Source organism: Colius striatus, chromosome 1 (genome assembly GCF_028858725.1).
Source record: "Colius striatus isolate bColStr4 chromosome 1, bColStr4.1.hap1, whole genome shotgun sequence".
Lineage (NCBI taxonomy): Eukaryota > Metazoa > Chordata > Aves > Coliiformes > Coliidae > Colius > Colius striatus.
In genome coordinates, this window is record NC_084759.1 from 161,941,150 (window position 1) to 161,957,410 (window position 16,261).

Here is a 16,261-nt window from a genome sequence, read left to right on the forward strand (position 1 = left end):
AGCCTTTGAAAAAAGAGGCAAAAATACATTCAAATCGATGCCAGTGATTCCCATGGGGAGAATCAGCCATAGCAGACAAGCATATAGTAAAGAAGAATTGATTCTTTGAAAACTGGAGTAAAAGGAAGTTACCTTTTTATTGTTATGTAATTATATTTTTTTCTGTTTTTGATCAGTTTTATTGACTAGAAAATATTTTTCAACTGTATATGATTATAAAGCAGAAGGGTATTTGGGAAAATGAGAGGGAAACATCACTTTCCAGTTAGACATTCAATTACTATTCTTTATAGGCTAGCAACATGTTGTTGTGTTTTAAACTGAGGGCTGTAATCCACAGTGCAATTATGCACTATTTCACGCTTATTAATATGAATGCCAAAGTTCATCGGACTTACTTTTTTAATCTGTTACCTCTAAAGAAAATACAGATTTCATATCTACAGTTCACACAGTTCATGCCAGAAGCATTCATCATGAAAAACATGAGGGAGAACTGGCATTTGGTTAATCTTTTCATGTTTAAAACCTGTATTAATCACTTCAATATTTGTATTTGGAAAATAATCATTAGGAACTGGAAAAGAAAGAGCAGTTACTTAAACAATTAGAAGATGCAGTAGAAGACTACAAGCGAAAATTTGCAGTGATTCGTCATCAACAAGGCTTGCTCTATAAAGAATATCAAAGGTACTCTTTTCTGAATTATGAAGTTCAGCTATCTGAATGTTTAATAATTTTGAATACAAGATTTGCTACTGTGTTGAAGTAGTTCTTTAGTTAATGTCATAAATGCTGCTGCTCTTTGGTATCACCTCTATTTTCTTTAGTCCTGTAGAGATTCAAGAAACTCTTACAAAAACATTTTCTGCTCAACTCTTTTCCTATTGTGTACTTTTTAAGGAGGATGCCATCGTGCTTTCTGCATCTGACATCTTGTGTTTTATTAGAACTCGATATTATGGATTCTGTTCAGTCTCATTTTCATTTGCTTTCAAGTATAGAACCTAATAGTTTTTCTGAGGGAGTGGAAAAAAAGAAAACTTATCCAAATACAGCCAGATTCTTCAATTAACAATTGGATTCTTCAATTAACAGACTTCTGGTTGTGTCCTCTCTGTCTTTGCACTCGAATAGACAGTCACCAGATGGATTTTGGATTAGAAGTTTTTTTTATTTTAGGACCTTTTATTCTTTGAATTGGTTAAGACTTCCCAGATAACATCTCTGTTTGAGGCATTAAAAATATAGCTTTATGAAAATATTAAAGGCTGTAGTACACTACTTCATTCATTACTAGATTAGGTATCTCCAGTGACAGGGCTAAGATGATGATCCAAGGCTCCTTTTCTAAACTTGTTAAGAGATTGAAGTTAGAGGAGGGGATTCTTTGACTTGGCATGCTATAAAGGCTCACTTTCAGAGTATCTTCTTTTCCTCCATTCAATTCTGGAAGAAACTAAGAGAGAGATTTATTTTAAAAGGAAAATATTACTTCTGTTTTAAGAAGTGTGATTTTTATCTCCCTTCCTATTAAAGGGAATTTCTAGAGCGGTATTTAAGGTGAAAATGGTTTTATTTGCAAAGTTTTGAACTTCACCTTTTTTTTACAAAGACATGCTCAAGAAAGTAATTAGTTTGAAACACAAGTGCGTAATTTAAAGCAGAATAAATCCCTTATGTGTATATAGGCACAGGCATGTTTAACTCTGTGCTATAGTACACCTGTGAAGAAGAGATAAGACACTTTAACCTAAACATAAGGAATAGTTTTCCACTAATTCATCTACAATTTATGATGTCTTTTTCAAATTATGTTAATAGCTAAAAATAAGTATCTTCATTTTCAGTATTTCAGGGATGCTGCTTTATTTACAGTTTTAAAAAATATCAATGTGTTTAATAATTTTATATTAAAATACTTAATTGCTGTTTTAGTCAAAAGGAAAGCTGGCAGAAAGAATCAGAAGGTATGAAAGAGGTAATGAAGAAACTAGAAGAGCAGAAAGAACAGGATGCCACAAAAATAAAGGCATATTCTGTAAGTAATGTTGCTTTCATATTTCAAAAAGCTTTTAATACATAGAACAAAAGTTTTAATACAATACTGTCATTTGTTAGATGTGGAAAATGAAAAACTGCTCAAATAAAATCAGAAGGGAAGCGATTTATTGTTTTATTAGTGGAATGTAACTAACCAGCAATCAGTGAACTACACATTAAGAATCAATGTCAGCAATACAAAAGGTAAATCACAATTTTAAGTCACATATGAAATGTTACTATAGACCTGAAAATCTCTAAGCACCATTCAGGGATGAATCCTAAATATTTCTTATCCACGCATCCACATTCACACAGTTACATTCACGTCCTGGCCCCTTCAGGTTACCAGCACACGCACTCTTTCCTGAGAGTGCAAGTTCACTGTACACAGACACCTGGTGTGTGTGCTCCTGGTGTGTGTGCCCGTGGACCTCCCCGCAACCTGCTAATCCATGCACTGGTAAGGAATTACTCCAGGACATTGCATCCACACACCTGAGCGTGGGTCTCTACTTGCAGCACTTGGTACCACCAGTCCCTTATCTGGAGCACTCAGGCTTGTGGTGTCACAGGCAGGTAGCACTCACAGCTGGGTGGAGGAGGCAAGAACAGTGGGGAAATTTCTGAGGCTGAAGTTGGTTATGAGTGCGGCCTTGTAACTTTCTCTGCTCCCACTGCTAGAAGTTTTCATGCTTCTGTTATACTAATTTTCAAGCTGACTACTCTTTTATTTCAAATCTTATGATAACTTCAGATTTTATGGTTACTGTTCAATCTAGTTGATGGTCATCCCCCTGTTTAAATTATCAATTTTGAGTAAATGTCCTCTCAGACAGCCTAAGGTGTTCATTAACACACACTATTTAAACTCAAGCCGCTCTCTTAATGGCAATTGTTATCTGACTGGGAGGAAGAGTTACTTTGAAGTACATCTTATCTTATTTATACGTCTCTGTTAATGTATATGAATTATTGTTTCACAAAAACAGGAAAGAGAATTCGTTTTTCTGGTTTGAATTACTTCCACCAAGGGTGAATTCAAAATTCTATTAAAAAAACTGAAAAAACTCCTTTCAAAAAGGTGGTATTTATAAGTTCCTGGAATTGATGCAGGTGTCTAATCACATACATAGTGCAATTTTACATGGCTCCGTGTGTCTTTGGGAAGATACAAAAATATGACAGAAGATGTATTGGACACATTTGTCCTTTATAGAAGCAGACACAGGGCAAAGTTATCACGAGGTGTTGAAAATGACCATGGATGTCAAAGTTTAGACAGCTGAGTTCTAACTCTTCTACTGTAGTGATACATGATCCTGTTTATAATCATGTTTATAACTGTAATTGATTTGCAAAATAATTGTATCCTGGGGCAATTCAGTCTGAATATATTTCCAGAAAATTGAAATTGTTTCAGCTATAAGGAAGTGGGGAGATTAGAGGCAGAGAGAGAGACAGAGATGGTGAGAGGGGTGATGAGGGATTGATGGAGGAAGAGAGACAGAGAGAGGAGGGAGAGATTGAAGTGGGGAGAGAGCAGTAGAAGACAGGGATGGGAAGAAATGGAGAGAGAGAGACATTGGCAGTAGGGAGAGTTTGGGGTAGGAAGGAGAGGGGGAAGAGAGAATCTCTCATTGGATTTATATGTGCATGTAAGCACACATACATGCAAACACATGCATATTTCCATAGGAGAGGTTCTGCTGCTGTGGTTGCTTTATAGATACTGGTTTGTTCCTTAAAGTAAGAGATTACTAGTGTTTTGTTAAGAAACAACAAGGATTCTATTTGGTTTAGAAAATTGTTTTAGTACATTTGTTTTGATTCTAGTAAAAGGGGAAAGAGTTATGACAATGAAGTTAGAGAACTATTTTTGTTTTAAATTTTGAAAATGTCATTAACTAAAATTCCAATTAGATGAATTTGGCATCTGTTCTTCAGAAACTAATGATTTTTAACATGTTATTTATAATAATAGAATACTGTATGCTTATACATGTGTTGAATGTGTGTGTATGTTTTATTAGCAAAAATAAATTATTTCAGACAGATTAACAGAATTTTTATAGCTAGATTAAAAAATGTACAAGAAAGACTGTCCACATAGTTGAGTTTTACCACATTTCTGTACAAGATTCTTGTTAAAATTGTTTTACAGAATTTACTCAGTGCTCTTCAGCTGGATCCTGATGAAACAAAAAAAGTACTTGCAGAAAATAATAGAAAAATAACTGTTTTACAAGTTAATGAAAGGTCACTAACAAGGCAGTATACGACTTTACTTGAAACTGAACAACATCTTAGAAAAGAAAATGAGAAGCTAAAGAGTGAAATAACACATATGGAGACTGCAGTTATAGCAAAGATTGGAAACTTGCAACGATTCAAGGTATAGTACTAATAGTACACATTTTTACAATTTGTCAATAAATACACTTTTTTAAATGGAGGCAGTACTTTTTTTGTCAATGTTTGTTGCAAGCAATTTATAAAGATGGACAGTAATTTAGTAAATTAAAGCAGTCTCATGTTCTAAAGCATTATCTCAAGTAATATTCTTTTTCCAAGGCACCATTTCAATTTTTCTATTTAAAGATCTAGCAGACCTTATTAACCCTTTGTGTTTATTATTTTCATAGGAAATGGCTTGCTTTAAAATTGCAGCTCTGCAAAAAGTCTTGGGTGGTAGCGTGCCATTGTCTGAGCTAGAACTGGCTAATAAGCAGTATAATGCATTAACTGCTAAATACAGAGATATGTTACAGAAAGATAACTTGCTTGTTCAACGGACAACGAACATGGAACACATGGAGGTAATGTTTCTGTTATGTTTGAGACTTAAGGGGAAAAATCCCTCATTATATGTTCTTTCTGCATTGTTTTTTGTTTCTGCACAAAGTATTTTTAGTTCTTTGATTACCAAAACAAGGCTGGCAGAAGGAATATTTTCTATCATCCTTAGTCAGTTTTGGAGGTCATAATGACAGTAGAATGAGTGTAAACACTTTCAAAGCTTTATCTCAAGTAAGGGCTCTTACTTAATTAGGTACTCCTCACTGAATAAAATGTTCCATTTCAAAAGGCAGTAAACCTTTGGAATTTCACTTCTATTAAAAAATTAATAACCAAAGCTTTTTAATAATGCATTTGGAAAATGTTGTAGGGATTGCAAATATGTTACTATTAAATGTTTTACTGTCAAGTAGAAGGGAGCTTCTTTTCAAGAACTGTGAAGCTAGCTTCAAAGATAAGTTACCACTTCGCACTTCCTCAGTCAGGACATTACTACTTTCTTGGACTACTATTTGTTTAACCAGTAGTTAAAGCTCACATCATGTTCTTCTTTGATTTCTGTGGTTGACAAAACTTAAATACATGTGGTGGTTAAACTTAGAGAGCTGTTAAATTTGTCTGCATAGGATCAAATAGATGCATTTGTGTTAGCTAATGAATGAATGATTCCTCCTCCATTAAACTTTATGTGTATGAAAAATTGGATTCATTTATCAATAGCAAACTAAAAATAGGTTTGGAAAACTAGAATTTTAAATTTAGCATTATTTAATTTGTTTTCCTGTTTAAAGTGGAAATTTGTGATTCTGTTTGGAAGAGTAATGCAACATTTACAAAACTGAAGTTTGGCATACTATTAAATTCTTAAAAGAGCTAAGAGAAACATATTATCTGTCTCAACATGAAGTATCCAGTGCAGAATGAAATAACCTCAGGAAGTACTTCTTTCTTTCCACTGTTAAAGAGTTGTTTAGTATGACAAAAATAGATTTCATCATCTGATTCTAGACTGTCTAGGAATCACCATCACTGATAAATATTAACAGCAATACTAGTTGACAGTAAGATACAACATAGAGCACAGGCTATAATTTTTAAACTTAGGAGGAAACTTAATGCTCTTCTCTTGCCATGTATGTATATATTATGGATTGTGCATAGGTAAAATCTGTTCATTTAAAAGGCTTTGTATTTACTAAAAAGATTTTATAGATACTAAACATCAAGTCTGCTACAGTGAAATAGTTTGTTATGGTGCAACTTTTTTGTCATACAGAGTGAGAATGAATCCTTGAAAGCACAGATAAATTTCTTGAATAAGGAACTGGAGATTGCGAAAGAGAAACTTCACACTGTAGAACAGGCTTGGGAACAGATGACTAAACTGGGCAAGTATATAAACTGGGCAAAGTTATGTTGCAACATGAAAAATTAAAGGGTATATCATGTGCAAAAGTAATATTTAAAATAACATTTTAAAATTTATGTGTCTTCAAACAAACAAAACAGTCAAGACTGGTTTGTATCTTTAATGGTCTTATTTTGATGGGCTGAAGTTTGTTTGTTTCTTTTTACTTATCTATTTGGCCAAAATTAACGGTACTGTATTCCTCTGGAAGCTAAAACGACGTTGACTTTTCTTGGGTTACTCAGTCTAGGGAGTGTGAAAGATGGAACTTCTAAAGCAACGTCACCTGATTTGCGTGGGATTTTTAAATAAGGTGCAATATGTTCTAACGTGATTGTCAGTCAAAATACTTAATAGGTTGCCATGAAAATGACTTCTCTTCCTTCTATTACACTTAGTTACAAGGTATTTTTTCTTGATAGCTTCATCTTCTTGATGTACGTTCCCATTATTTAAGAGGAACTCATCTACATCTATTTCTTTTACAGATTTTAAATTACATTTCCTGAAGTTTTACCAGCCGAATTAAGGATAAAATGAATGGGTACATTGAAAATAATTATCAGTCTCAATAACCATGGTTGCAGATACACCAAATTAGATTATTAGATTAGATTATTTGTTAGATACTTAATAAGTCAAAATAACCCTGCCTCCAGTTTAAAAATTTAATACAGCTGTTTTGATAAAGTTTATCTGATAGAGATAAAGCAAAACTCATGTTCTGTTTCATAATGCAAATAATTTTTGTAGTTGAATCAGCTTGTGTATTCACTAGTTTAACTATTTTTAATGTAGGGGATGAAACTGCCTTGGACAAGGCCACAAAAGCAATGACCAACAGTGAGATTTTGTCCATTTCTAAGAAAATCACAATGTTGGAAATGAAGGAACTAAACGAAAGACAAAGAGCTGAACACTCGCAACGAATGTATGAACATTTAAGGAATACAGTAAAGCAAATAGAGGAACGGAATTTTGAATTGGAAACGAAATTTGCTGAGGTAAATCTTCGGAGATTTAACAACCTATTTTGACACATCTTAAAAGCGTATTTTTGAGCTTTTCAAAAAGTACTAGTCTATTTTGTATCATGACTAGCAAATAAGCTGTCTTTATTTTTCGTATGCAAAATACGGCTGCCTTTAAGAGCTACTATTTTGTATACACAGGACATCTGTAAAAAGTATAACTAAGTAATGTATCATTATTTTATTTCAAACATTAGGCAATCTCTGTGAAGCATGTGATGAGCATCTTCACAGAATTTGCTAGTTTTTCAGCAAACTTCTAGAAAGAAGTCTGTTCTTGACCTGTTATTCCTTGTGTCTAATTAATATCATCCTGCTAATTTTCCCTTAATTACCGATGATTCAAAAAATGTTAAGACCTTTGCAACCCTTTTTAGAATGATAGTCTCACGATTGTGTTACAGACTGGCTACATCCTCTGTCACATGCCAAACATTAGCTGTAACACAGGAATAAAAGTCATGTAACATTGAAGCGGATACTTATTATTCCTGCTGTATCAGTTTTAATCATGTTAGATTTTTTTCCCCCACACTATTCATATTTGAAGTTTATATATAAAGTCATTATTTAATAGTATCAGACTTTATGATAATTTCCAGTCTAAATTAAGGGCAGTTGTACACATTTGTTGTTGTGTCAGTATAATTAAACACAAAGTAAAAAAAGCAATAGTTATGTTGAAGGAATGTTGATAGTTTGTATTCATTCCCGCTCTCTTTGCTAGAGTTTAGCCTAGCAATTTCCCTTACTAGTGTTTGTTACACTGGTTTGATTTTAATTAAATTGTGACCCAAAGTAACTGAAAGTGTATGAAGCATTTCAGCAGTAGTATTGTGAAAGCATTTTCTGATGGTATGACTTCCTTTATTTCATTAAGAAATACCTTAGGTGATGCACCCTAGGATAACATTTTCCATTTTCTCTTTTGCATATATTTTTATCTGTCTAGTGATACGTTCAGGTCTGATAGTCTTCCCGTATTTCTGAGTTAATGAACTCCTAGTGCCACATATTTTTCCTATTAGTTCCTCTTTTTTCTTCATTTCTGTAGCTCCAGGACAACATTTTTTTTGGTGTTATATGCTCTTGTTGTCAGTGCCTCCTAATCTGGCATCACTGTTTCGATTTTTTGAGAGATATAGGGAGAGAGAACAAGATTGTGCTAAGGTAATTAGTCCCAGTTGTAAGTGATACTCCTTTAAGATCTAATAACCAGAAGAAGTCTACTAGACATCTTCTAAACTCATAGATCTACTTCAACAGAACTGTTAGTTTTCCAGATAATACTGCCTCAACCATGTGAAGTGCAGATAATAAAATGCACTGTGCTTATTTTGTTCGTTTAGGAAATCAGTTATTTTATTTAGGAGTAGTGTCAGATTAGTCTCCCACAATCTTATTTACTAAATTAATTCCTGAGGCTTCTCTGTGCTGCCAAATGCTTTTCAGATGCATAATTTTTCTTAATGCTGTTTGGATTGAATTGAAAAATTGGTCACTTTGTATTTAGTAATCATCTTGAAAGAATATGACTTAATTATGAAAGATTTTTTTTTAAGAAAAAGAGTAACTACACTGTTGTGAGTCTTGGCACTTAAAACTTGTATTTGTTACCAATGCTATTATATTAGACCGTATATACATATAGAACTAAGACCATATATTTCCTAAGGAGTTGACAATCTTTATCTTTTTTTTTTAAATCTTCTTAGTTTAGTTTTAGAGCAAGTTCTTTTGGTAATTGTTTCAAGAAAATTCACTAATTAAAAATTATGTTTAATTTCAAGTCCTGTTCTATGCCAGTCTGTGTCTCTGTTTCTATGTGTATGCAGTGCTGCAAACAAGAAGACATTTAAGCAGAGAGGAGAGGAAATTGTTTTCTGAACACAGCTGAACATTGTTTTGTTTTTAAAGAACAAAGCTACTTTTGGCACTGCTTTTTCTTTCAGAGTTGGGAGCAGTTTTGTGCTTGTGATACTATTTTGTTTCTGGTTTTGGTTTTTTTTTTAAGCTCACCAAAATCAACCTTGAGGCACAGAAAGTAGAACAAGAATTACGAGATGAACTGTCAAAGAGCGTAAGTAAGGCAGTGAGTGATGCAGATAGACGACAGATCATGGAGCTGGAGAAGCGTGAAATGGAACTCAAGATTGAAGTAACAAAGTAAGTGTTGAAGTAACAAATTTTGAATGCAGTATATTCAGAAGCATTCAGTAATCAGGCTACATGATTTTCAATGCCAATTTGTTTTTTGAATTTCTATATGCCAATTTTGGAATTAAAAATTAAGCATTTAATTCATTACTAGAAAGAAAGTAATTTACTTCATTTTGATTTGAACAAGGAATTAAGTGCTGGCCTGTATAGATGGCCTGTAAGTATGCACCTAGACTATTAGATTCCTAAAACACTAAAGTCTGGGGGGATATTTGCAGTGACTTTTTAAATTTTTTTTGTTTGTTTCTTTGTTTTTGGCACTGAAAATGACTGATTAGATTAGGAGAAGCAGATAAAGGAATTGAGAATGAAACCTTTTGAGCATTTGCGTGCTGAAGTGGGAGACATATGGAGGACAGAGATGCTTAGTTCAGATAAAAACCATGGCACTGGTTTTCTGGAGTAGGCTACTGCTACCCAGCTTCTGTATAACTTACGGGAAAATGTCCTGTGAAAATGTTGAGAGGCAGTACAGAAAAGAACAAAGTTCAAATGTTTTGGTATGAGGAAACATAATAAGCATCTTTTCTTAGCATCTTGTATGTAGAAAAACTTAAGTTATTCAATGATTTCAAGCGACGTAATTCTCTTATTTTCCCTGCAAGGTTAAGAGAACTGTCTGATGTAGCAAAAATGCAAGTTGAAGCTCTGGAGGCACGACAGAAATACAGAGATAAAGAAGTGGAATCTCTTAGAATGCAAATTTTAGACTGTCAGGTAAAATTTAGCCTTTAGAAACACTGCAGTTTGGAATTTTTTACCTGGAGTGAGAGTAAAAAAAAGTAATTTTGCAGTAAACTAGGAAACTGCAAAAGCATTTCAGAAGTATCTTGGTAAGCTGGACCTTTCAGTGGCCATAACCTTTTAAGAGTTCTATATTACATTAATTATTACCTTCTCCATTTTGTCCATTTCTTGCAGTACCTATAGATCCTGAGCTTTTTTCCATGTTCTTTAGGTAATATTTATTCCTATATGATCAATAGCTCATGGTCCACATTTAAATACATTATCAGGCAAATTTGATCATTTTTGAGACAAGTAATGCCTTGTAAATCTTGGAGATTTGTGGTAGACTTATTATATTGCTTTGTTCTTAGCTAAAACAATTTATTGGTATTTGTCGATGTGTTCTACAATGATCTGAGTCCCTAAATACACTTGTGTCAGCTTTTACATTACCATATTTTCTAAGTTTAGGTGGACATTTCTTACTTATTTCCTGATATTTTTGACAGATAAAATTTTTAAGGTCAGTATCTGGAAAGGTATACTTTCCTGATATTCCACTGAAATGTGGCTTCAGAAACAACCGTGAAAAAAGATGGTTTTAGAGGCTTATTTTTGTTCTGATCTGTGGAGTCAAATACAATATATAAAATACAAAACTAATTGTTTGTTTATATTCACATATCCACTGTGTTACCATATTGAAAATGAAAAATAATTTGTTCTATTTTGTTCCTAGGCACAGTCAGATGAAAAAGCAGTTATTGCAAAACTGCATCAGCAAATCATAGCCCTTCAAGATAGTGAATCTGTTGCTGTAGGCAAATTGGAGAGTCTGAAACTGAAACTACAGAAGATGGAGATCCATAATCTACGTTTAGAGCAGAAGCTTGATGAGAAAGAGCAAGCCTTATATTTTGCCCGACTGGAAGGAAGGAATAGAGCCAAGCACCTACAACAGACAGTTCAGTCTTTGCGGCGGCAGTTTAGTGGTGCTCTGCCTTTAGCACAGCAAGAAAAATTCTCTAAAACAATGATTCAGCTACAGAATGACAAGCTGAAGGTCCTAGAAGAAGTTCAGCATGCCCAGCAGGAGCGTCGACATGCAGAAAACAAGGCATTAGAGATGGAGGTAAAGCTGAAAAGTTTAGAAGAATTAATAAGCGCGTTGAAGGATACAAGAGGAGCTCAAAAGGTTTGCCGTTTTACAACTTTGTATAGTTTTGTTCACCTGATCTGCATATAAATTACATTTCAGTTCGGCTTTTTCCCTAAATGTCTATTTTATTGTAGAACTTAATGATTTCAAAATACACTTCATTAGAATATAACTATCATTTTTTGGTTTCCTGTTTTAAAAAAGTAATGCAACATTAGTTATTTGCTCTATAAAATTCAGTGGAGTCAGATTTACTTTATACCCAATTAAGTGTCCTAGGAAGGAGAGGCTAACCATAAATTCAAGTTATATTAAATGGATTTAAATTATGAATTGAATTAAAGTATAAATGAAATTAAACTCAACACAGAGTAGCATTCTGAAATTCTATTCTATGAACTTTATTGAAGTCTTCACTATAAATACATGTCTTTTTAATTAAAAATTCAGGGGCAATAATGTAAGCAGCATATCAGAAACATAATTACACTCACGTAATTCTACTTAATCTTATATTGCTATTGTAAACAAGATTACCTTAAAATTTAAATAAGACTTTCTCACTTTTCTTCCAGATCACTGTGTATTATATGATTATCACAGAATCACAGAATGTTAGGGATTGGAAGGGACCTCTGAAGACCATCTAGTCCAACCCCCTGTTCAAGCAGGTCCACTTAGATCAGGTCACACAGGAACATATCCAGGCAGATCTTAAAAACCTCCAGAGATGGAGGCTTCACACCCCTCCCCTGGGCAGCCTGTGCCAGGGTTCCCTCACTCTTACAGTAAAGGAGTTTTTCCATGTGTTTAAGTGGAACTTCTTCTGTTTCAGGTTTTGTCCATTACCCCTAGTCCTGTCATTGGACACTAGAGAAAAGTGTCGCCCCATCAGGACAGAGGCGACATCCACCTTCTAGATACTCATAAGTGTTGATGAGGTCATATCTGTGATGACTAAAATGTCTGCATGTAAGCTGTGGGTTTCATGCTCTTGGCATGTTTTAGTTTTAACACAGTTTAAAAGTATTTTTATAGAGCATTTTGACTTATATGTGTCTATTACTCCTTGTACATGTGCATTTGTCAATACATACAATGTTTTATTCTTTTACTGTTTTAGAAAAGTCAGCTGTGGTGGGTTGACCCTGACCGGATGCCAGGTGCTCACCAAAGCTGCTCTGTTGCTCCCCCTCCTAAACTGAACAAGGGAGAGAAAATATAACGAAGGGCTCAGGGGTTGAGATAAGGACAGTGAGATCGCTCATTCATTACCATCATGGGCAAACCAAACTCAGCTTGGGGGAAATTCAGTTTTTGCCAATCAAAAGAAAGAAGGGTTATAAGAAGTAAATCTTAAAACACCTTTCCATTACCCCTCCCTTCTTTCTGTGTCTCTGCCTCATACCCTCTTTTCCCTCAGCGGTGCAGGGGGACAAGGAATGAGAGTTATGGTCAGTTCATCACAGATAGTCATTGCTGCTCCTTCCTCTCCAGGAGAGGACTCCTCACACTTTCCTTGGTACAGTGTAGGGTCTCTCCCATGGGAGACAGTCCTCTGTGAACTTCTCCAGTATGGGTCCTTCCCACAGGCTACAGTTCTTCACAAACTCTAACAGCATGGGTCCCTCCCAGGGTGACAAGTCCTGACAGAAAACCTGCTCCAGCACGGGCTCCTCTCTGTCCACAGGTTCACAGGTCCTGCCAAGAGCCTGCATGGGCTTCCCATGGAGTCACAGTCTCCTTCAGATGTCTACCCACTTCAGCGAGGGGTCTTCCCCAGGCTGCAGGTGGATCTCTGCTCCCCTGTGGCCTCCATGGCTACAAGGGCAGGGCCTCACCATGGGCTGTACCACAGGTTGCAGGGGAATCTCTGCTCTGGCGCCTATAGCACCTCCTCCCCCTCTTTTTTTCACTGACTTTGATGCCTGCAGAGTTGTTGCTCTCACATTCTCACTCCTCTCTCTCCTACAGTTTGCTCTTAAGTAGTAACTTTCCCTCCCTCTAATATGTTAATCACATGTTGTTACCACTGTTGCTGATGGGCTGGGCCTTGCTCGCAGCAGGTCCATCTTGGAGCCGGCTGGCATTCGATCCATTGGACATTGAGGAAGCTTCTAGCAGCTTCTCACAGAAGACACCTCCATAGCCTTCCTGCTACTGAAACCTTGATACACAAAGCCAATACATTATCCAAACTTCTTGCATGCTTTTTTTTTCTTTTGGTTCAGTCTGGACAGATGCATGGGGTATAGCATAGTTAGGTCATTTTGAAATTATTTACAGTGCACTTCTGTCAGCATAGGGGAAACCTGTTTCTTATCCAATTGTCTGCTGTGCTTTTCAGTCATTGCACTTGCAGTTTCATACTTGTGCCATGCATCTTCACTCAAGAGAAGTGAACAAGGTGAAAAAATCAGAACGTCTTTCTTGCTATTAGTTTGATAAGTGCTATGCTGCTTCAAAAGTCAAAATATAGCTGCTGTAGTTGTAACTGTGTGTTATTCATTATTAGGTAATTGAATGGCATATGAAGATGGAAGAACTTCATCTGCAAGAACTTAAACTCAATCGAGAGTTAGTCAAGCAAAAGGAAGAGACAAAGTATTTGCATAATGTAATTTCTGAATATGAACACACAATCAATAACCTGGAAGAAGAAATTGTACAGCAGAACAAGGTATGTATTTCTTAATGCTATTCCTTTTTGCTTTGCATGCCTACTCTTTATTTCACTAAGTGATTTTTTTAAAAGGAGGATATTTCCCAATAAGTTTTTAACACACAGTTTTGCATCTTGGTTTTGTAATTCTTAATAGCACATTTGGGTATTTTACAATTTGAGATCTCTCTTTTCTAAGTTGGTTACAAAATTCTTTTTGCCTTCAATAAATAAAATATCTTTGTCAAACTTTTACTACAGTTTCATGAAGAAAGGCAAATCGCTTGGGACCAGAGGGAACTAGAACTGCAGCGCCAATTAGACCTGTATGATCATCAACATAATGAAATACTTACTACAGCTTTAAAGGTACATCCACTGAATTATTAACTAAAAATAGACTCCTAAGCATGTTTTTCAGAGTTGTCAGATTACATCAATATGAATCTTTTTGTGCAGTCAGAAGAGGCTACAGGATCAGTTCCAGACCCTAATTTGCCACTCCCACAACAACTTGAGTTGGCTTTGAGAAAAATTCAGGAGCATCTTCGAACAATCCTTGAAACCAGGTCAACCTGCAAATCACTGGAGGAGGTAAATAAATGTATAAATTACCATACAAAGGGGAAAAGTTTGTGCTTCTATGGCCTTTATTTTTTTTTTATATAATAAATATCCTTTTATGAAAGTCTCTCAGATATGTCCAGTCCCTTACAAGTGTTTAACACAGAGAAAACATAAATAATATAATCACACCATGACTAAGATGAAATAGTTTTTCTATTGAAACAAATTATTGGGGATGTTTTTTAATACTTTATCTCATTCATTTAATAGAGTAAGATGCTCTTGCTGTGTAAATTCAGTTGACTTATAGCTACTTAAATTTAGCAAGCATTACTTTAAAGGTACCGTAGCAAAATCCTGTAATCTTGAATTGCTGAATTTAAATTTTATTAGAGACGATACTTAGCAGTTTTTAAGAAGTTTCAAAGATACCAGCTTCTTAATTTGATAGCACAAAATGTGCTGCCTAAATGTCTTGTTCCAAGAAAATGTTACAGAAAACACAATACTAACATTCGGGGACTTTTTTTCATCTCAGAGTAGTCCCACGCAGTCAGAAGTGAGTGCAAAACATTTTGTGTGTAGAAGTCCATTTAGATAAATCTTTCTGATACATTTCTTAAAAAGTAAGATCTTTTTCGGTGTTTAGATTGCAACAATTACCTTTCGTTGCAGAAATTAAAGGAGAAGGAAAGTGCTCTATGGAAAGCTGAACAAAATGTTTTATCAAGAGACAAAGTTATAAATGAACTAAGACTTCAATTACCTACAACATCACAAAGAGAGAAAGTAATAGCTGAATCAGTCAAACAAGAAGATGATCCAGAGTACCATCATGCCATAAAAATTGCTCATCAAACCATTGCAAATATGCAAGCAAGATTAAATCAAAAGGAGGAAGTGTTGAAAAAATACCAACGTTTGCTTGCTAAAGCAAGAGAGGTAGTTTAATTTTTTGAACAAATTGTCTTCCATTTTAAAGGTTTTTTTAGTTGATTCTTTTTTATCTCGGTGCTAGTGAAATCTTAAAAAGAGGTAACAGAACAGAGACAGTTAGTAATTTTTTATATAAAAAGATCATGTATGATTTTGTTAACATCTTAAAGTAAGAGGCTTACTCAGTAAAGAAGTTATGTATATGATGTCTCTCCAGGAATTAAATAAGTGTGACAAGAAGAAAATTAATGTTCTGCTGTTAGAAGGTGTCTCAGTATATTTATCATTATATGGGATTTTCCCCATGGCGTTAAGAAGGACAAAAAATTTAAAATCATTGATTATAGCAAGAAGAAAGGAATTTCTTTCAGTGCCAGAATGAGAGGAGAATTTGGGGAGCAATACTGAGCAACGAGTGAGCACAATCAAATATTAAAGTACTGTAGTTTTATAACTTTCTGGAATAGTGTACATCTGTAGAGTTACACTTTTTTGAACTAACAGGAACAAGAGGAAATAGCAAAGAAGCATGAAGAAGATCTTAGAGTGCTACACCAGAAGTTAAATTTGCATACTGACAATTCCCTTAATAAATTCAAAGAGACTGCACTGGTAAGTTATGTGTATTTGTAGGATTACTGAAGTTCTCTAATTGTTAAAGTTGTTTCTCAAAAGAACAGTTTTGCAGTCAAAGGTAATAAACAATG

At 34.8% G+C, this 16,261-nt stretch overlaps 1 protein-coding gene across 5 annotated transcripts in view; it reads left to right on the top strand.

Moving 5' to 3' along the window:
* The window catches only part of CEP290 (centrosomal protein 290), a 52,905-nt gene that overhangs the window by 19,271 nt on the left and 17,373 nt on the right, over positions 1-16,261 (top strand). For all 5 annotated transcript variants that reach the window (XR_009820526.1, XM_062015992.1, XM_062015982.1 and 2 more), the window contains exons 23-36: positions 575-690; positions 1,939-2,041; positions 4,208-4,438; positions 4,689-4,862; positions 6,119-6,230; positions 7,049-7,254; positions 9,296-9,447; positions 10,107-10,218; positions 10,970-11,425; positions 13,905-14,069; positions 14,313-14,420; positions 14,511-14,645; positions 15,294-15,560; positions 16,059-16,166. Coding sequence is in view for 4 of the 5 variants with exons in the window: in XM_062015992.1 (XP_061871976.1) it covers positions 575-690; positions 1,939-2,041; positions 4,208-4,438; positions 4,689-4,862; positions 6,119-6,230; positions 7,049-7,254; positions 9,296-9,447; positions 10,107-10,218; positions 10,970-11,425; positions 13,905-14,069; positions 14,313-14,420; positions 14,511-14,645; positions 15,294-15,560; positions 16,059-16,166 (2,445 nt within the window). In the remaining variant the exon portion in view is untranslated. The remainder of the gene's footprint in view (positions 1-574; positions 691-1,938; positions 2,042-4,207; positions 4,439-4,688; positions 4,863-6,118; positions 6,231-7,048; positions 7,255-9,295; positions 9,448-10,106; positions 10,219-10,969; positions 11,426-13,904; positions 14,070-14,312; positions 14,421-14,510; positions 14,646-15,293; positions 15,561-16,058; positions 16,167-16,261) is intronic.